The 19,624-nt window shown below is 43.0% G+C and overlaps 3 protein-coding genes across 5 annotated transcripts; 2 read left to right on the top strand and 1 right to left on the bottom strand.

The window, feature by feature from the left end:
* The first annotated feature begins 150 nt into the window (after positions 1 to 150).
* msl1b (MSL complex subunit 1b) lies at positions 151 to 5,679 on the top strand. 3 transcript variants are annotated; one of them, XM_030755815.1, is made up of 9 exons: positions 151 to 304; positions 783 to 1,454; positions 1,557 to 1,756; positions 2,032 to 2,345; positions 2,492 to 2,556; positions 2,656 to 2,723; positions 3,234 to 3,358; positions 3,451 to 3,523; positions 4,089 to 5,679. In XM_030755815.1, exons 2-9 carry the CDS (start codon positions 858 to 860, stop codon positions 4,177 to 4,179), a joined length of 1,533 nt encoding a protein of 510 aa, XP_030611675.1. In that variant the 5' UTR covers positions 151 to 304; positions 783 to 857; the 3' UTR covers positions 4,180 to 5,679. The 3 variants fall into 3 exon arrangements, with proteins under 3 accessions (XP_030611675.1, XP_030611673.1, XP_030611674.1); XM_030755813.1 differs by having other exon boundaries at positions 2,032 to 2,387; positions 4,089 to 5,678; XM_030755814.1 differs by having other exon boundaries at positions 183 to 304; positions 788 to 1,454; positions 2,032 to 2,387.
* Positions 5,680 to 8,215: 2,536 nt separating this feature from the next.
* Positions 8,216 to 12,742, bottom strand: chmp2a (charged multivesicular body protein 2A). The gene is made up of 6 exons (XM_030754792.1): positions 12,564 to 12,742; positions 10,834 to 11,001; positions 10,571 to 10,750; positions 10,343 to 10,473; positions 9,167 to 9,228; positions 8,216 to 9,065 (listed from the first exon to the last, which is right to left on the bottom strand). Exons 2-6 carry the CDS (start codon positions 10,999 to 11,001, stop codon positions 8,944 to 8,946), a joined length of 663 nt encoding a protein of 220 aa, XP_030610652.1. The 5' UTR covers positions 12,564 to 12,742; the 3' UTR covers positions 8,216 to 8,943.
* Positions 12,743 to 13,215: 473 nt separating this feature from the next.
* Positions 13,216 to 14,857, top strand: mrm1 (mitochondrial rRNA methyltransferase 1 homolog (S. cerevisiae)). Its single transcript, XM_030755512.1, has one exon. The coding sequence runs from the start codon at positions 13,382 to 13,384 to the stop codon at positions 14,540 to 14,542; it is 1,161 nt and encodes a 386-aa protein (XP_030611372.1). The 5' UTR covers positions 13,216 to 13,381; the 3' UTR covers positions 14,543 to 14,857.
* Positions 14,858 to 19,624: the final 4,767 nt, after the last annotated feature.

Genomic DNA, 19,624 nt, shown 5'->3' with positions numbered 1-19,624 from the left:
TCATTATATAACATTAGTTTAACGCTGCTGTACTATCAACCCATTGTTATTAATAAAGTAAAAAAAAAAAAATTAGTTTAATGCACGGAAAGCGTCGTCGCGATGCTCCCTCTCGCCCCCTGCTGGCGTACTTCTGATGGAACCCTCCAAAACACGAGAAATGGCCAGCCAACAAATTACGCATGCGTAGTAGTGAGCGCTTTAAAACAAGTCTTGAGGAGGGAACATGAAGACACTTGCAGGTGGACTTAAATAACAGTCGATGTAACCTGAAAGCGCGTAAAACCGTGTTGGTAAAAAGCAGGTATGTGTGGATTGTGAGTATTAGGACGCAGCTGTTACATTCGGCTCGCTGTAAGCGTGCGGTTTGTCTAATAAACTAACCGGCTAGCGTTAGCCACCTAGCTAGCTGTTATTGTTTTTCGTGATTCCGCGAGAACCAAAATGGAGGAGATGGCTGCTGCCAACGTCCTACACAGCCACTCCCGAGTCCTTGTTTGAAGCCTGCACACTAAAATGTCGACCCAAGCACGTTATTTATGCGTCAAATTGCTGCTAAAGTGACGAGTTTGTTGTGTTTGCGCTGTTGTGCTAATATACCCTAGCTTCAGTTTTCAAAGCCGGCGAGCATTTTTTTTTTTTTTTTTTTTTTGGATAAATGATGGCCAAAATTTGATTTGTCCAAGTGTTACTAGTTGTTGAATGCTTAAAGACTGTGTACTCTCTGAAATAAACGCACAGGAGGAGCCGGACAGATGTCTTTAATGTCCTTTGTTTTGCAGGACAGCAGCTTCCAGTTCACATGTGAAGTTGCTGCTGGTTCAGTCTCAGGATGAAAAGTCGTCGTTGTGTTCGCCATGACTCTGAGGTCCACGCTGTACCCGAACACGCGATTCAGGCAGCACGCTGACGCCGGGGTCGCCACCGTGAGTCCCGTGAGCCTCAAGAGGGAGTCCTGCGACTTTGTTATAGATGTTCAAGACGTGCGGGGGGGCGAGATCCCGAGCAAATCAAAGGGCTTAGACCAGAATTACATGACAAGCAAGGTTGCCCTCGCTGGCGCTGTTGCAGAGGTAGTTAAAGGAGACACTAAATCTGTGGGGATATTGTCCCCTGTCAGACCAATGGGGGGTGAGGGAACCCCGGTGAAAGGTAAACCCCTCTCAGTTGACAATATGGAAAACCCTCAGATGGCTGTGAATAATAACCCAAAGGATGCCGGTGCTGATGAAAGTGCAAAGGGGGTTGTACCAGGAGTGCTTGGCACTGCATCCATTGAACTCTCCTCTGAGGGCAAGTGGAGGAACATCAGGAAGACCCCCTCCAACCCTCACACGCAGGCCAACTGCCTTCGACAGATTCTTCTCCTCCAGCTCGACCTGATTGAACAACAGCAACAACAGCTGCAGTCCAAGGACAAGGAGATAGATGAGCTCAAAGCAGACAAGGAGACGGTATGTAAAAGTATTGGCCAGTATTGATGTGGTTTATATCATGTTTTTCTTTATGCCAAAAAGTTTGCCTTTTATACTCACTCATGTCCTCTTCTTTTCCAGCTGCTTGCACGCATTGAGCGCATGGAGCGTCGCCTCCAGCTCACAAGGAAGGATCCGCCCCGTGATAAGCGCCTTTTCCAGCCCTTAGAGCCGTGGACCCCTGATAAAGAGGACATGTGGGATCTGGAGCTTGATGAGAGTCCGCAGCCTGACCCAGCCACACCACTCCCCTTCAGTCGGGGTGGAAAAGGTCAAAAAAGGTAAAATAAACACCAGCAGAGGCAGCACAAGTATTTGCTCTGTTTCCACTGTAATAAAAAGAAAAAAGTGTTCTCTCTAATTTGGTCCAGAAATTATGGGAAAGTACATTGATGCTGTCAGGTGAGATACCACAGACTCATTGCCTTAACTGTATGTGGACCGATTGTGCTTACAAAGGTGAATTTTGAGCCAGGACACCCACACCACCCCTACACTCCATCTATCTATCCCAACATCATTTTTTTTTTTTTTTTTTTTTGTTTCTCACACTCAGAAAATCTTGCTTCGGAGATGCAAAAGTGCAAAAATCTCGGGGTAAAAGTGCCAAGCTGAGCCCGCAGAAGCCCGAAATCGAGCCTGGCTCTCCCAATCAGCGAGAGCTACGAAGCAAGGAAACCCCAGAGAAGACTGTTCCCACCAGGGCAGAAAAGGACACTTTGCTTCCATGCAAAGAGGAGGGTGAGCTGAGCTGTCAGATGGAAGATTTGCCCTTCATGTCAACGACAGAGATGTATCTGTGTTGCTGGAACCAACCTCCTCTGTCCCCCCTGCGTGAGACTTCCCCGAAAAAGGAGGAAGAGGTGGCCAGTGAGTGGACTCCTCATGTAGTACATGATATGCTGATTGTTTGTAAGCCTAACCTATATCCCACCTTCAATCACTTTATCCTTCAAAATGTCCTGAACACACTATCTATGAATAAACTCTTGTCCCTGTTTCATTTTACCTCCTAGTTCCATCTTGGAGGGAAAATATTATAGATCCTCTGGATGAAGACTCCTCCTTTAACCTCCCTGAGGTGAGAGACACATCTGAAAGGAAACTTCTACCACCTAAAATGATCTCACATCAGATCCAAAAACATTTTAACTCATGATTTACTTCTGCTTCCCTCAAGCCTCTGGATGACGGCGTTTTTTTGAAACGTCACTCGAAGCTGGAGTTGGACGAGAAGAGGAGGAAAAGGTACCAATTGCTGGCTTAAATTTGGTTTGAGATTCAAATAAACAGGTTCTGGTTCTTGAGTATTGCTTGGTACAGGTGCTGGAGTAAACTGCAACAGCCAGTAATTATATTTTATCTTAATTTTGGTTATGAAACAGTTTTGATGAGGACTGTGATCATAAACTTGGTGTTAAATAACCCCTGGGTGTAAATATTAAAGACCAGAGTGTCAATAAGCTCCATTGATGTCTGTGGGGCTCCTGTTTTAGTCTTTCCTGTACAGCAGTTTGCTTTGGCTGCTCTCTAAAATCCAGGCTCTGGCAGGTTTAATTCACCTCAAGCCAAAATAACTAGAAGAGTTTTTTTTTAATTCATTGAACAAGATTAGTGAAACCATTTCATCCCTTTGGAAAAAAAAAAAAACACTTCTGGTGAGGAACACGTTTCAGTAATCGCAATCTAAGTATCAACTAAAGTAATGGACTCTGCTTAACTCTTCCCATCATGTTAACAAATCCCATGTGTTTTTAGATGGGATATCCAGCGAATCAGAGAGCAGCGCATGTTCCAGCGTCTGCAGCAGCGCATGAACAGGAAGAAGGTCATCCAGGAGACGGAGCCGGAGCTGTCGTCCTTCTATCCTGACACCGAAGATGGTACGTCTGCATTATTTGTCATCAATGCTGTGTAATTTAGGAACATGGATCAAATTAGGAGATTTTAATTGAATCCTTTTTACATTTTCCAGTTGAAAGTATAGTGATCACTCCCTTCTTGCCTGTGGTTGCATTTGGTCGGCCGCTGCCCAAACTCTCACAACAGTAAGTTAGAGGTGTTTTGCTTCAGGCTTTTGCTCATTTTCTGTCACATATGAACTGTTGTTATGGTGGATTCTGTTATTGAATATGAACAAAGATTCCAATAACGAGGTCAGCATATATACAAGTGATGTCTGTGAGGCAGAAGCTCAGGGTTCTGACTTTTTTTTTCTCCTGCTCTTGGCTCTGTTTGACATCAGTAGGACCATATATCCTTAATATAGTCGTGTGAGCACAGCAGTCCCACTCACCTGCTGTTTAAGCTCCCTGTTTGCCTCACATGGTAACACAAATTTGTCTTTAACTGAAAAATCTAAAAAACTGAAATCTTTGTGTAGTCTGAGGTTCATTTCAGATAAAACACCAAATAACATGAATGCTATTTTCACCTCTTTTTCACAGCTGTATTTTTTTCTGTAATTTGTTGCTTGCCTATACTCAGTTAAAGTCACAATAAAATGAGTTAAATGGAATCTAAAATAAGAGAAAGTGGCAGGAGAGTTCTATTTATTTTCACTCGTCTTTATTGAACTGACGGCGCGTTGACTGATTATCGTTTTTCATCCAGAAACTTTGAGCTGCCTTGGCTGGACGACCGCAGCCGGTGCCGCATCGAGGTGCCCAAGAAACACACTCCTCACCGGACCTGTCGGAAGTGAAGCCCTTAAAAAGCAGCAACTGTGGGAGACAGAGATGCTGCTCCATACCCAGATAAAGGAGAAAAGACAACAAAAAAATATTTGCCTCATCTGGTGGGGAGGGGCACGCATCACTTGTCGCTATGCAACTGCTGTTGCTTTTGCTCTCCAGAGTTTTGGAAAGGGATGGTTGATCGCTGCAGCAGTGTCCTTGATGTTTTCAGTCTCTGAAAGGGAGGCTGAGCCCTTCATGCCAAAAGATTACAGCCCCCAACTTAGCAGCTGCTCATAATTACACATTCACCAGGAGTTAATGCATGTCCTGATGCTTTTTGGTGGATGTGCACCACAGGAAAAAAACATTTGATCAAACGTGTGTTTCTGTCATGTTTTATAGATGGGTGCTGTTACAAACTGAGGGCTCTAATCTTTGGTCCATACATGTAGAGGGAACTAACAGACCTTTGCGAACAATACAACTGCATCCTTTCCACGCCTGCTCTCCCTGCTTCAGTGGGGGCAATCCGACTGTATCGTGCTGTGTATTGCCTATATCATTCGCACACAACTTCATTAAGATTTTAATCGATGTTAGGTGTGATTATTGGGAGTTTTGGACAGCATGACTTCATATATAGATACACACACATACACACACACACACACACACACACCCATATACACACACACACACACACACAAAAGAATCGAGCCAATCCAATGTAAGGAAAAAAATGTAAGCAATTGGATGGTTGTGGGGTTTGAAAACAAAGCCACAGGAAATGAGTCGGGTGGTAAACTTGGCGTTGAATCCCGTAATCTGTTCCCTTTTTTTTGTTTCTGTTAGTTCCTCTCTTTATGTGAGTTGCATGGACTCTATTTAGCTGTTGCCAAATAGTAAAAAAAAAAAAATAAAAAGTATTAGCATGGCTTTGCCCCAAAATGGAGAAGAATTTCTGCTCATTGGGCTGCAAAAATACTGTTGTTGAAAGCATGACCTGTGACTGCTTGGTTCGGCCGATCGGAGAATAACAAAGTGCAGATTTGATCTTTGTTTCTTGCTTCCAGTCAAAACTGCGCTTATATCCAGTATAAACAAGTTACGTGTACACATCAGGCTCCCAAAGTTGGCAGGGGGCGCTTTAGAGAATAAAGCTTTCTAGCTGTAGTTAGTGTGCGCTCTTTAACACGCTGCCAGTTTATCGCTCCCTGTGCGAGTTCATTTCAGTCAGTTGCACTGTTGGGTTTCTGCAGATGTTTTTTCCTCCTCGTTGCGTTCGCTCGACCTCTTCTACATTTGATGCAGCAGCTTCAACGCTTTGAGCCGCCCAGTGTGCGCGTGCACAGGCGGCTCATTCTGGAAATAGTCTTTTTTTTGTTTGTTTGTTTTTCTGTACATAGCTTTCAGAAACAAATGTACATAAAACATGGCTGTTATTTTTTTATTATTTAATGTTGGAAGTGTTGAGTACATTCAATATTGTTCTATGATTGTAAGTTGACAAATTGACAGTTTTGAAAGTAAAACATTTTTTTGGAATAAAACGAATATGTCTATCTCATGTGGATGTGGGTATTTATTAACAAAGCTTTATTTGAGAGGGATAATGTTGAGCATAGTTACACTACAGTTTATAAGTACCCTATAAATTACAATCTGAGGTCATTAGAAAAACTGTAGGGACCTTATGGAGAAATGCGTTCACAGGGCTCTGCTTACTTTCCATTCTATATTGGATGAACTAGGCACAGCTTCCTCGTCTTCATCCCCCTGCTTGTGACCTGGAGGAGAGAGGATGATACAGGAGACATAAGTGGTCATATCTTGAGAATAAAAGTGGTATGGCACACAACTGGAATAGACAAGCCATTGTAATTGTGAGACTTATTCTATGTTAAGAAATTTTAATTTCTTAACTGGAATTATGCAAGGTTTCAGGTCCCTTTTATCAGAAAAAAGTCTACGTAGAGCTAAATGTTCAAGGTAAATGTCAGTACTCTCAATATGAAGCTCCAGTTAACATGGAGTGATGGGTGCTTGAAGTCCCTAAAATATTTGGATATCTGATCTCTGAGTTCAGACTTGGAGGCCTGAACAGTGGACTGATATTTTATTTATAGCTTCTCACATATAAGGCATATTTAAAACAGTCCAAATCACATGAATATTTTATTAAAGCTTGGATGTGGAGGGAAAATAAGCAGAAACATTTTTATCCAATTTCAGTGTGATATTGTCCAGGTTTGACACCATCTACCAAATCCAAATTAATATTTTTAGAACATTTTTCTGTTACAGTCCAAAATTTGTGGTCGTGGTGTTCTTTCTCGTTTTACCTATATGGATCTTTGAAATAGCTGAAATATTTGGAAATGGTAAATGGACTAGCTCTTATATAGCGCTTTTCTACTCAGTATGAGCACTCAAAGCGCTATTACAACTTGTTTACATTCACCCATGCACTCCCATTCATACAAGCACTTCCATGTTTGCTAAGCTAAGTGCTTTTTAGTTAACTATCATTCACACACATTCATACTCCGACGGGACGGTCGGAGAGCAACTTGGGGTTAAGTATCTTGCCCAAGGATACATTGGCATGTAGCCTGGAGTAGCCAGGAATCGAACCACTGACCTTCTGATCAGTAGGTGACCTGCTCTACCTACTGAGCTACAGCCACCCCCAAATGACCTTGTTGGTGCAAAAATACTATTCTATGCCTCTCAAACTGTCATCTTTGGCAGTTTTTCTGAAGAAATGGGAACAAATGCTGTGTTTTCTGACAGGCTGCTGGTAAAAAAAAAGTATCTAAAGATGCATTTTAAAACCGGTTCTTTGTTGTTTGTTATAGGTAAACCCTGGTTCATCTCTTGAGTTTGGTTACTTTATTATGCTTGGATGATTCATAGGTCAGTGTTAAGTTGCTTAATAAGTAAAAGAAAACTGTCAGGTACAAAGACTGGACTGACAGTGAATGAAAAAGCAGCCAATGTCCAAAGAAACACTTTGAAAGACCTTCAGAAAGCTGGAGAACTGTTGGTCAAGACCACTTTAAAAAGAATTACAGTGTTGGCTTCTTGGAAGAAACATACATAGGTCAAAAAAATTCAAAGAACACTTTGAAATGCACATCAGGTCTCAGTGGGGGGGGGGGGGGTCCTGGTGCATATCTACACTTATACGGGCTGGGTAATGTGTTAGGAATGAAAGGAAACCACGTCATTTGATGGAAATGAAAATGATCAACCTACAGAGGCTGAATTCAAAGACACTCTGAATATCAAAGTGAAAAAAATGATGCAGCAGGCATTTTTGCCCAAATTTCACTGCAGCAGCTCAAAATGGTACTCGATAGTTTGTGTGGCTCCTGATTTGATGATGGATGGTGTCCTGGGGGATCTGCGTGAACATAATGTCCCAGAGGTGTTCTGCTGGATTTAGGTCAGGTGAGCGTGGGCCCTGTCCAGCTCTCCTACAGTTCCCGCCTGTCTCCTGGAATCCTCCATGTTCATGTTCAGGTTGTGCTGGGAGACACAACAAACCTTCTGGCAATGGCACGTATTGATGTGCCATCCTGGAGAAGTTGGACTACCTGTGCAACCTCTGTAGGGTCCAGGTATGACCTCATGCTACCAGTAGGGACACTGACCCTAGCCAAATGCAAAACTAGTGCACCTGTCATTAATTTAATTAATGCCAAAGCAGCTGAAACTGATCAACAACCCCCTCTGCTACTTACTTGACCACATCAATATCCCAGAAGTTTCACTGACTTGATGCTAAACTCTGATTAAAAAGTGTTCCTTTATTTTTTGAGCAGTGTACAAAGAAATGAGAGGTAGCTCAAGACTTTTGCACAGGTCTATATACAAACTTCAGCTACACTCCTGAGTCCATGTTCATAGAGCCTTAGAACCAAATACTGAAGCCCCGTCATGTAGCTTTTCAGATAATGGTAATAACAGACCTGGAATTAAGAAGTTTCTCTTCCCTGAAATGTTATTTGAAGGAAATCTGGTAAAAATAAATAAAGAATACTCTGATCACACAACCAGTTATTTAAATCTGGAAAAAATGTTTATTGAGTAAAGAAAAAAACAATATAACATTTTGTCAAAAATAAACACTGCTGACTCTTAACATATTGGTGAAAGAGATCTCAGAGGGCTGAAGTCAGCTGATCACACCTTTCTTTTCAAATATAATCTGTGAAATAATCCGTGAATTTAGCTGGAAAAGATGCCAGCATTATGAACGCTTTGCACGGGGAAACCCAGATAAACTGCCAATTCCATCAAATGATCTACAAATAATCTACAAAAGGCTACAAGTGTATTATTATGATTATGATTATGATAATACAAAGAACACCAAACCAGCCTGCAAAAAAAAAAAAAACCCTTCACATCACCCATATAAAATGTCATTTTCTGTAATATTACCAGCTTTTGTTTGGATTTCTTGAAATATTTTGTAATTAGTGTTAATTTGTGAAAACATCATGCCTCAGGAGTTAGTATTTACATACCGTCGCATAAATATCGGCTCTCAGTCAGCTCGTGTCATTTGGCAAAGTCTTAAATGAGGCAAGAATTTGCCAAACTTATGAAGGATAATGACCCTTTTTTTGGGATAAAATACATATTACATAGAATGAGAAAACACCTCAAACAGAAAGCCATACACCTTTATCACACATCCCAGCACACCACCGCTTTACTCTCAGAAGAATCGAGACACAGAGATCTGAGGATGTTTCGTATTAGTGGCCTCGCCGCAGCATTCAGTCTCTCCGAAGGTTATTCAGACGCTCCTCCAGGTCTGCGTCTGCATCGGCTAGGGCAGCCTGGGGCTCTGCCTTCTTCCCTCCCGCCACCGACAGGCTTCCTCCGGTGCTCGGCAAGTCTGAAATGAACATGGGGTGGGCATGCAGCGTTATCAGAAAATATCCAGAGAGGCAGGAAACAGGAGACAGAGGAGAGACGCGAAGGATTTATTTTCCTTACTCGACAGCTCATCAGACAGGTTCAGACCCAGCTCGTCCAGCACTTGGGACACGATGGCGTCGCTGCATGGGGAGCACACACACAGTCATGTGACACAGTGGAGGGTGAATCAGGAAGTCAGGAAATCAAAAATGCAGGTCATGCTACTCAGGAGGCATCTTACAAAGTACTTAGACGAATAAACTGGCCCCACTTCTTTAAATGACTTTATTAAACAAAGGACTGACAGCACGGGGTGGGGGTTCTCTCACACACACACACGTGTGTGTGTGTGTGTATGTGAGCTGAGTCTGGTGTCAGCAAAGGGGGAAAAATAAATACTGGAACAGTTTATGAATTATAATAAGAGTGCGCTCTAGATATCCTACTTTCATAACACATCTCAAACAAACCAGATCTGTGGTCACTTTTAACTCTTATTTGTGTTTCCATGTGTGTTTTGTTATGTGTCTGTATATTTTTGGTATATTATTGAATATTTCTAACATGCACGATCCCTATTAAATAAAAAAAGCTAACTGGACACTGGTTGTAGCTCCATGTTTAAAAGTGGAGGAAAATATGATGAAGTTACAAGATGTGAAGGTTCAACTTTACTGTGCTGCTGCACTCGCACCCTCATTAACCGTCCTTTCAAAAAGATAACTGTCTGATATTTTAGATTTCTCATGTTTTATACATTTTAAATCAGTTTTGTTTTTAATGATTCAACAAAGATTCACAGTATGGATAAAAGTACCAGGCCACCTACACAGGCTACAGGAGCCTCTTGACCGTGGTGTGAAACTCCCAGTGCTCAGTTTTCGTACTAATGTTAGTGCCAGGAGCAGATTTTTGTACGCCTCAGCACTCGGCTGCCCCACTCTGTAACTTTACAGTCTGACACTTCATGGCTGAGTTGCTGCGGTTTCTAAATGCTTCCACTTTGCAATAACACCACTTACAGCTGATGCTGGAATTTCTAGGAGAGAAGAAATTTAACAAACTGATTTGTTGCTGGGGGGGGGGGGGGGGGGGGGGGGGGGGGGGGGTCTTATTGCAGCACCACGCTCAAATTCAGTGAGCTATTTAGAACGACTGCATGGCCAGGTGCTTGACTTTACACACCTGCAACAATGGGACTGAAAACACCTGAACTTTTAAGCATCATCTTCTGTTACTTTAGGAGTCCCTTACCTCTCCTCCTCGTCATCCTCGTCTCCCATGGCGTCATCGATGGCATCGTTCATCATCTCCTCCTTCATGTCCATGATCTCACTCTGTCGCTCAAACTCCATCATGATCTTTTGAATCTGAGGTAGCTTCAGCTGTGGGGATGGGATAAATGAGAGTCTGTGAGCATCTGTCGGGGGTGGGGGGGGGGGTCTATGTTTTTTTTAATCTGCATCATAGTATAAGACAGACCTGTCTGTTCATGGTGGCCATGGCCTTGGTGACGCCTTTCATCGCCTGCGCCATGCTGTTGTTGGATTTGAGTGTCTGTATCTTTAGGCTGACGGCCTGAATGTTGGCTTTCATCATGATGAACTTCTTGACGTAGCGCCTTGTGCGCACTAAATCTTTGGCCATTATCTTGACGGCATCCTGCAAAGATCGAAATGATTATTTCGAACAGTCTTCCGTAGCAAACGAATCTCTCCTCACGAGCACCACGCCCTTTGCCTCACCATTTGTCCCTGTTTGGCCATTTTTTTAATGTCAGCGATGATCTTCTTCTCCTGCTGCTCCAGCTTCATTCGCTCTCGGTCCAGTTCTCGCATGGCTCGGTTGAGCGCCCTCTGATTCTGCCTCAGCATCTCCTCCGGAGTCTTCCTCCTTCCAAACAAGAAATCCATCTGGATGCAGGAAAAAAAAAAAAAATGATAAGAGATCAAATTATTACCTGCCTTATCAAACCCAGAGTTTTCTGATTATCGTTAAGTTTTTTTTAACCTTATCCATTTGCAGAGTGGAGCAGTTTCTGAGTGAGCAGAGCTTGGAAATCAACACCTCAAACTTATGATCAAATAGCAAGCATGTCCAGTTTGCATGTTACACACAAAATGACCAGGTAATCTCCATCATAGTGATATACAGTCAACCATGACAGAAAAGAGAAAAGACAGAAAAGAGTTATAATTAAAAAGGGCATTTCAACCATTTTTAAAATGTGTGCTTTACTCTAAATTTTGACAGCAACATTTTTACTGCAAATGTCAATTATGGTTCTTTTTGATTGTGGTGAGTTCTCGCCGGGTACTCCAGCATCCTCCAACAGTCCAAAGACATACACGTTAAATTAACCGGTGACTCTAAATTGGCCATAGGTGTGAATGGTTGCCTGTCTCTGTGTTAACCCTGCCACAGATTAGTGAACTGTCCAGCGTGTACCCCGCCTCTCGCCCTGTAAGAGCTGGGATAGGCTCCAGCCTGATCATGACCCCGAATTGGATAAATGGAAAGAAAATAAATAAATAAATAAATAAAACTGATGGATGGATGATTGCTGATAGTTGATATGAGCAAAATCCTTCTAGAAGCAGGCTTCTTCGGAGGCACTTAAAATTTAAAGCTATTTTAATTTTAACGCTCACTGGGAAATAAAACAATCAGTCAACCTGATTAAAAGAAAAAAAGCTTAAAAAGTTTGCTGACTTTGCCCCAAAATAAGGCTTTAAAAAGTGAAACTAAAATTACTAAATATAGACGTTTGAAAAAATAAACTAGCAATTTAGCTGTTTTAAAACTGAACTTAAATAAAATAAAAATATGGAGGAACTGTGTTTTGTCTTTGTCAGCCTGATGAGGCTTTGGAACACATTTAGCACATGACTATGAATCAGCTGCTTTCATAAACTGCTGTGTTTATATTGCGATCTCTATTCTGATTCTCCTAAATTTCGGCCCTGACCGGGACCCTCCAGGCTATAAAGAATAAAAAAAACACTTACACTGACAGCGGACAGTAATGGTTATTTTGAGCCCAGACAGGCATTAAATCCTGACTCAGTCCTGAGCCTGCGCTCACTTCATCTGCTTACAAACACATTATTGAACATTATCATCGTTTTTCATCATTATTCTGTCAATAAATTAATAAATAACCTGCTGACACTTAGGTGGATGTGAGAATATGAGGAGGGGGTTTCCATTTGAACTTCTCTGCCCTCCACAGAAATGAAACCCACGAACAGCGACATTTTTCAGCATATAAGCGCGTTTTTATAGCCGTCTCAGGCCGCCGGTGAGCTCGTTTCCCGGACTGTTACCCAGCAGTTAGTTATGTGACCGAAGGCCTGAAGTCTGACTCGGGCCGTGCTCAGCTCGTCTGTCCTCATCTCAGACCTCCAGCCCTGCCAGGACGGCTGAAACGAACAGGTAACCCCACCGCAGCGCGAGCCCGGCAGTTCAATCTCACCGTGTGCCGCGGAGTCGGTGGTCCAGACGGTGAATACGGCGCGTAGGGGCGTCTTCTCCGACTTCTGCTCGATATCAATTTAAACGATTATTTGTTTTCTTTGCTACGCTTCCGTGTTGCCAGAATTTTACTTCCCGGAAATTACGCCATCTCGCACGCCCAGACAAACGTCAGATTTACCATGGCGTCACATGTGTCACGTGCCAACAAGCAATGGGGAAAGACGGCGAGAAATTTCAAAATAAAAGCCTCCTTCGCTGACGTTTTGGATCAATGATCGTAGGAATCGGTTGTTTTTGGACGTTTTTGTACCAAAAATGCTCAAATCTTTTTTTATTTAAAGGAATTTTCTGCTCAAAAGCATTTTATGTTGAATAATGAAAATATTAAACATTATTGAGCCACATCATGCTCTGCTTATTAAGATTTTTGTTGTTTTTTTTATGCTTAGCGTAATTCTTAACTGCTGTAACAAAGGATCCAAACTGTTGGGATAAATATAGATCTTAAGATAGATAGATATATTTGTCAAAGTTGGAAAGTTAAAAAATTGCTTTGGATGATGTCTGTCATTTATGGCCAGTGTGAGGCTTTTGTTTTGTAGGGGAAATGACACCATCTGGTCAGAATATCCGCTGATGATGATTGAACATGTGCGTAAAGGCTACAAACATGTCTGCTAAGAAGGGAAGTTGATGTTTTAACAGATTATCAGTAAAGGCTTTGGACACGTCTGTGGATTGATGAACTTCTGAGGCAGCTGAGGCGAGTTTCTCCAGTGCAGATTCTGCTTGTTTATTATTGCTGCGTGTATAAATATGTGTGGATTCATTGCACATCAGCACAAGTTGCTGCTCGTTTTGAACAGAAGATTTCAGGGACCTTCGTCAGCCTCTCAAGCTGCTTTTTACCACGTGACAGCTGCACATCAGAGCCCAAAGGATAGCAACCTCAACCCTGCAGTGAGGAGACGCCTCAGAAGCTTAAATACCTCCAGTGTCCAACACAAGCCTGCAGGAGGGCAGGACCATGGGGGCTCAGCTCAGAGAAGAGTGTTTAAAAGTGATGAGATCCCACTGCTGCAGAAGCAAAGGAGGGGAGATGACTGCAGAGTGTCACCTGAACTCAGGAAACTGTGCCTGGAAGATTTCCCTGCAGAGAGAGAGAGGCACATGAAGCAGAAACCTGCACCCCAGGTCAAAGCAGAGGACTGCGAGGTTGTTTTTGGCATCGCTCCCTGCTTCTTGGCTCTCACTCAGGGCAGGAGGAGGCTCCGTAAGCTCTTTGTAAAAGATGGCGAGGCCTCTCACAGGGCGTCTGTGTTAAAGGTGTGCGAGGAGGCTTATCAGCGAGGAGTTCGAGTCCATCGGGTCAGCAGGAAGGAGCTGGACAAGATGTCTTCTGGGGGAGTCCATCAGGGAGTGTGCCTGTTAGCCAGTCCTCTGAGTTACCTCACGGAGGACTCTGCACCTAGCAGAGAAGACACTCCTCTGTGGCTCGTTCTGGAGAGAATCCAGGACCCCATGAACCTCGGTGCCATCCTGCGCTCTGCTTATTTCCTTGGTGTGGACAGAGTCGCCAGCAGTCTTCGCTACAGCTGCCCGCTGTCTCCAGTGGTCAGCAAGGCCAGCTCAGGCGTCATGGAGGTGATGGGAGTGTATGGATATGAAAACCTTGAAGAAATGTTGAAGCGGAAGGTGGCGCAGGGCTGGCAGGTGGTTGGTACAGTGGGACAGGAAGCAAAAGGGTCCCAGATCTCCATCACAGAGTGTTCAGACTTTAAAATGACCAAACCCACGTTGCTGCTGATGGGAGGTGAGGGAGAAGGGCTCTCCAAGGAGCTCCTCTCCATGTGCCGAACACTTCTCACCATCCCAGCAGGCAGGGAGCTGGTGCCTGGGATCGAGTCTCTCAACGTTTCTGTAGCTACAGGCATTCTGCTGCACTCTGTGCTGATATCCAGGAGGTCGACCACATGACCCCCACCAGAAATACGTGCCCAAATATCACAAGGAGACTGAGGCTCAGCTGTTTCCGATCAACATAACCAACTACAGAAATGAATATTTCAATGTAATCTTGAGAAGTGGTTTTAAAAAAACAAATTCGTAATAAGACCAACAAGTTGCTCCATTCAGAGCTTTGTGTGTCTTACTCCTCTGTGCTGTGGTGTCTAAAAACCACAGTTCCTCAGCTAAATACTCCCCATTTTCTTTTTCCTCCTGAATGAGGAACATTTTCTAAAAACACCACCCACTTGTTTCAGGAAGTTACTTAGCCTTTAAAATAAATAAATAGCCTTTTTTTTTTTTTTTTTTAATGTATGACTTATTTTCAAAGATTTTGGATGTCAGTGGGAATCAGCAGACTTTGTGCTGAGGCTGCTCTGCATGTGTTATTTTTCTGGGATTTGTTGACAATATTTGATGTAAAATAAAAAAGAAAAGTAAATGTATATGATTTGATGACCTTGCTGGTGTTTGTTACCACACATGATGTCCATTGCTATTAGTGAGGCTCTCATGCTCTTTATTAATGTTTATGGGAATTTGTATTTTTAAATTATGACGCCGGAAGGAGAAGAATGAGGATGGGTTTGAATACCTGGGGACAACTGTCTAAGTAACGGACAGCACACAGAAGCAGAGGGTGCAGGCAGGGTGGAGACAAGTGTCAGGGTGATCTGTGACAGAAGGAGAGCAGCAAGAGTGAAAGGGAAGGTTTATAGGATGGTAGTGAGACGTCCTGTGATGGATGGTTTGGAGACGGGAGCATGGACAAAAAACTGGAGGCACAGTTGAAGATGCTCGGATCTTCATTGGGAGTCACCAGAATGGACGAGATTAGAAATGAGTCCATCAGAGGGACAGCTCAACGTTAGAGAGGCCAGGCTGAGATGGTTTGGACATGTGCAGTAGAGGGAGAGTGAATGTACCGGACAAAGGAAGCTGAAGATGGAGCTGGCAGGCAGGAGGAAAAGAGGAAGACCACAGAGGAGATTCATGGATGTACTGAAGGAGGACTTGCAGATGCTGGCTCTGAAGTTAGAAGAAGTTTGTTACAGTTTGATACTTTTAGAGTCCAGATTGTTAGGTTTGACTGTTTTAGGCAGGACATTTCTGGGGTTTATTAATTCTCCAACTAAATGGTGCTCCTTCACACCATGAGGAGGGTTTTAAACATCATAGAAAAGTAGAAAATTGTGTGGGGAGAATAAAAAAAATCTGAATATTAATATAGAAGGTAAAAATCCATATTCTCAGTCCTTACCAACGTGTATCTTGATTCAGCACCCATTTCTCAAGAGTACGTCCTAATGGCCCAACATGTGGGCTGTGCAGTCTCCATTAGTTATCTCTTGCTCACATTTTAAGGTTTAAGGTTTGCAGAGGCAAAACAGGCAGGAATTTTCAAACATTTTGGGCCCAAGGAACACCAAAGGGTAAGCCAAAATTTCAGAGTGGAAAATATCATCCACATCATTTGAAATAATGTCGCTGCTTCTTTTATTGCAGCATGTGGACCGAGTGTGACAGCTACAGTTTTAATGATCTGTGCTTTGCTCCACACAAGGTTTCTTTTACGCCCCTCACAAATGCTAGCCTCCTCGCAGACCCTTTGATGTGTGCTGATACAGTAAATTTAATTAATAATTTTAATCTGCAGTTGCAATAATAACATTTGGTACCAGTGTTTCCTTTTTTTAAGCTCTGGACCTCTACCAGAGGCCTGGATGTTTGAGGGTTTAATGGTTTGGCTGCAGTCTTCTGAACAGAGAGTGTGGGAGCCACTTTTCCAGTTTCGGGCTCGTAATGCTCCTATTACCACTGGGTCTACACTGGATTTTACCAGCTGTTCCTTCAGCCACTGCTACTTCTTGATTTTTTTTGTGCTCCTTTCTGATGTAACTGTGAGTGGGATATCCACATCTATGCCAACTGCTGTTGGCTGGCCAGCAGCTGTTCGTCTATCCCACAGGATTCTCATCCACCTCAGAGGTGTCTCCAATCAGGACTTGGAGACTCCTAATCCATGTGCAGCACAGATGTTCCCATACACTATCCCAGCTATGTGGTTGTGCCTTTCGGTGTACGTTTTCCCAGTGTGCATCTTGCACCCTGCTCCCATGTGCTGGATCTCCAGTGTACCTTTGCACAGCCTGCAGCTTAGGTCCTGTCAGCTGTGGTAGACTCCTGCGTCCACTGCTTGTGCTGCCATGATCAGAGCATCTGCTGTGTTCCTTCAGCCTTTTTTAACCACAGGTGGGCTCTCCTGTCAGCCACTGTCTGTTGCTGGTACATGGAGATGCATTGTCTTCATCAGTATCCACTGCCAGTCACAAATTTCTTGGTTCATGACCTGCAGCAAAGCCCTGTCCAGGCTGTATCCTGCCTCTCACCCTATGACAGCTGACATAGCCTCCAACCCCTACCCGGCACCTTAAGATGGATGGATGGATGTTCAAGTGAAAAACTGGGACTCATGACCTGAGCAATTCCCTCCAAAAAATGTGTATATAAAAGTCTCAGTATATTGCTCACATTTAAAGCCAATTTTTACTCTACCAAATATTGCCTTCATGACTTTATGCCTCATAATATAAATACATTTCAGCAGATTTAAAGCCATTAATGTCACACCTTGATTTTAAACTTCTGTTTATCTGGTTTGTTTATTCTCTGTATGCATTATTTACAGAGCACATTTTGACCTGTGACCGAAGAAGAAAACACCCGTGGAATAAATGACACCTACAATGACTCAGGTACTTTCACGGCCCTGGTATGCTATGACAATGAACAGGCATGCACAGCAGGAGGGCCTTCCCTCAGTGGAATGCAGCCTGATTAATAAGCCTGTGCTTTTCCTGCTAAGACATGTTGACCTGTCCACTGAGGAAAGAAGACTGTGGGTACAAAGGTTTGCAGACACATGATCACAGCAGCGGGGAATTTAACTGTCACAAGACCATCAGTGACGTGCAGCACTGATACTGGCTGATATGGTGTTGATTACATCTGCAGTTTCAGTTTACCTCAGAGGTGTGAACGGGGGTGACGTCAGGACTCCATGCAAACTAATCAAGTTCTTCCACACCAAACTATAGAACCATTTACTGAGTCCCGGGCCAAACACAGTTTTGTTTTGTTTTCATATTGAAAGTTGATAGTTTTGCTCATTCCTTGTATCAGGTTTGTTTGTTTTTTTTTCCTAAATACCAGAAGAAAAAACAAAAAAACAACCAGTTCCTATACTTGTGATAACAAGAATCATAAGAATAAATGAAGGAAAGTTAACTTAAGTTACCTTTAGTGTGATTTTACATATTTTGGTTGCTGTAACACAATAATTTCTTAGATTTTTTAAATAAATAAAGTATTTGTATTCTTATCCTTCTTATTCTTAAGGGCTTTCATATCAGTTACAAACTTCTGTGACGCACTCAGGAGGTTAAACTTTATCACCTTCAGTTCAATTTAATGTTAGTCTCCAACGTGGGTTTGCTCATTTCTGTTTATTTTTAGTAGTATACTTTTAGTTGAGTTTTTATTGATTTCGGTGTTAGTTTTAGATTCTTTATAACGTAATGAGTGGCATTTGTCAGGGGCAGATGAAAAAGTTTAAAACAGTAAAATTGTACTCATTCACCTTACAAGATTCCCAGTTTGATTCCTGGAGGTGGCACAAATCCCTTCGGGGTTGCGTCAGGGAGGGTGTCTGGTGTAAAAAAAAAAAAAAAAAATCTGCGACCCCTAAAGAAGAAGTAGATCATGTTGTGCTTTCACAAAATTTCTCAGCTGCAGACATTTAAAGAAATGTTTATGAAAGTAAAACCCTGACAGGACGTGTCGGTGTCCACACGGTGGCAGTACCAGAGCAGCAGTACCAGCGCAGGTACCAATCGGCCAGCCTGATGACTGAGGAAGAAGAGCGGCGCACACAATGCACTGTACGGCTGACAAGGGTTGTGTCTCCCTGGTTTTCACGATAAACCTCCAATTCCGTAGAAACTCTCGAAGAGGCAGCAGGGAAGCCGACCTGTTTCTCTTTTCATAACCTACGCACTGGATTTAGCGAAGAAACAAAGAAATCGTTGACCGGAAACGACCAGCTTCTCCTGAACGTTGGATTACAGAGGCTGCATGAAGGCGCTGCCCAGCCCAACGGGGGCTCGGCCGACACCCTCGTTTATGGAAATCGACCCCGAGGCTTTGATGCTTGGGCCTCGGTTTTTTTCCTTTATGATGGAGGTGGAACGACTCAAGAGTTTTATGTGAAGGAAGGAGATGTTATTTCGTGGATGACTCGTAGAATAAAAAAGAGCTTCCGTATTCTTCCTGCTTCCTCTTTAAATAAATTTTGAGATTCTTGCTTGTTGCTAACAGCTGGATTGACTAACGCTGGCTAGCCTCGATGCTAACATTACGTCTTTCTTTTGATGCGATTCAGCCACCGCTATCGGCCATCAAACATCCCGACAGGAGGAGATTTTACACTCCTGGCTGCTGATTATTACTTCGTTTCACAATCCACAGCCCGGAGTTTGAGTCTTTACAGACACATTTTAAGAATAAAGCATTCTTGGCTCATCGGGCTGATTATATTATTATAAATTGACTTAGCCGCGGATAGGCTAACTGACGTTCGCTAGCAGCAGCATTTGCTGTTTAAAGTGAACCAGACAGCTCTTCTTACTCCTCGTGTAAGGCGTAATTTAGGGTAACTGTCAGTATTAAGACGATAAATTTCACAGTAATATGAGATGCCTCTTAGTACTCGTTATCGGGCCTTGCTAACTGGCTAATCAATTCGCTACTAATTTTGTCAGCGTGTGCAGAAATTAAGGAAATCACAAAGAGTTTGTTGATGTAATCTGTGCCGAAAACAGCATTATTTTCATTCTATTAGCCCTGCAGAGGCGATCCTGCCCTGCTTTGTGTGTAACACAGTCAGACTTGTGTTTTATTGTTTACATGTTTACAACTTGTGCGGTTATCGCTTAGATTTCCTGCTAGGGGAGCACGCTAGCTAACGTTAGCCGTCAACGAGACACAATCAGC

This window comes from Archocentrus centrarchus, chromosome 19 (genome assembly GCF_007364275.1).
Source record: "Archocentrus centrarchus isolate MPI-CPG fArcCen1 chromosome 19, fArcCen1, whole genome shotgun sequence".
NCBI lineage: Eukaryota > Metazoa > Chordata > Actinopteri > Cichliformes > Cichlidae > Archocentrus > Archocentrus centrarchus.
Note: the sequence above shows the minus strand (reverse complement) of the source record. Positions and strands in the feature narration are given on the sequence as shown.

Coding starts and splice junctions, on each gene's coding strand:
- msl1b (XM_030755814.1), top strand. CDS start 858: ATGACTCTGAGGTCCACGCTGTACCCGAACACGCGATTCAGGCAGCAC. Junction 2,557..2,655: donor CCTCCTTTAACCTCCCTGAG/GTGAGAGACACA, acceptor GCTTCCCTCAAG/CCTCTGGATGACGGCGTTTT. Junction 3,359..3,450: donor CTATCCTGACACCGAAGATG/GTACGTCTGCAT, acceptor TACATTTTCCAG/TTGAAAGTATAGTGATCACT.
- mrm1 (XM_030755512.1), top strand. CDS start 13,382: ATGTGTGGATTCATTGCACATCAGCACAAGTTGCTGCTCGTTTTGAAC.
- chmp2a (XM_030754792.1), bottom strand. CDS start 11,001: ATGGATTTCTTGTTTGGAAGGAGGAAGACTCCGGAGGAGATGCTGAGG. Junction 10,474..10,570: donor TGGCCACCATGAACAGACAG/GTCTGTCTTATA, acceptor CCATCCCCACAG/CTGAAGCTACCTCAGATTCA. Junction 9,229..10,342: donor GAGGATGACGAGGAGGAGAG/GTAAGGGACTCC, acceptor CTCCCCATGCAG/CGACGCCATCGTGTCCCAAG.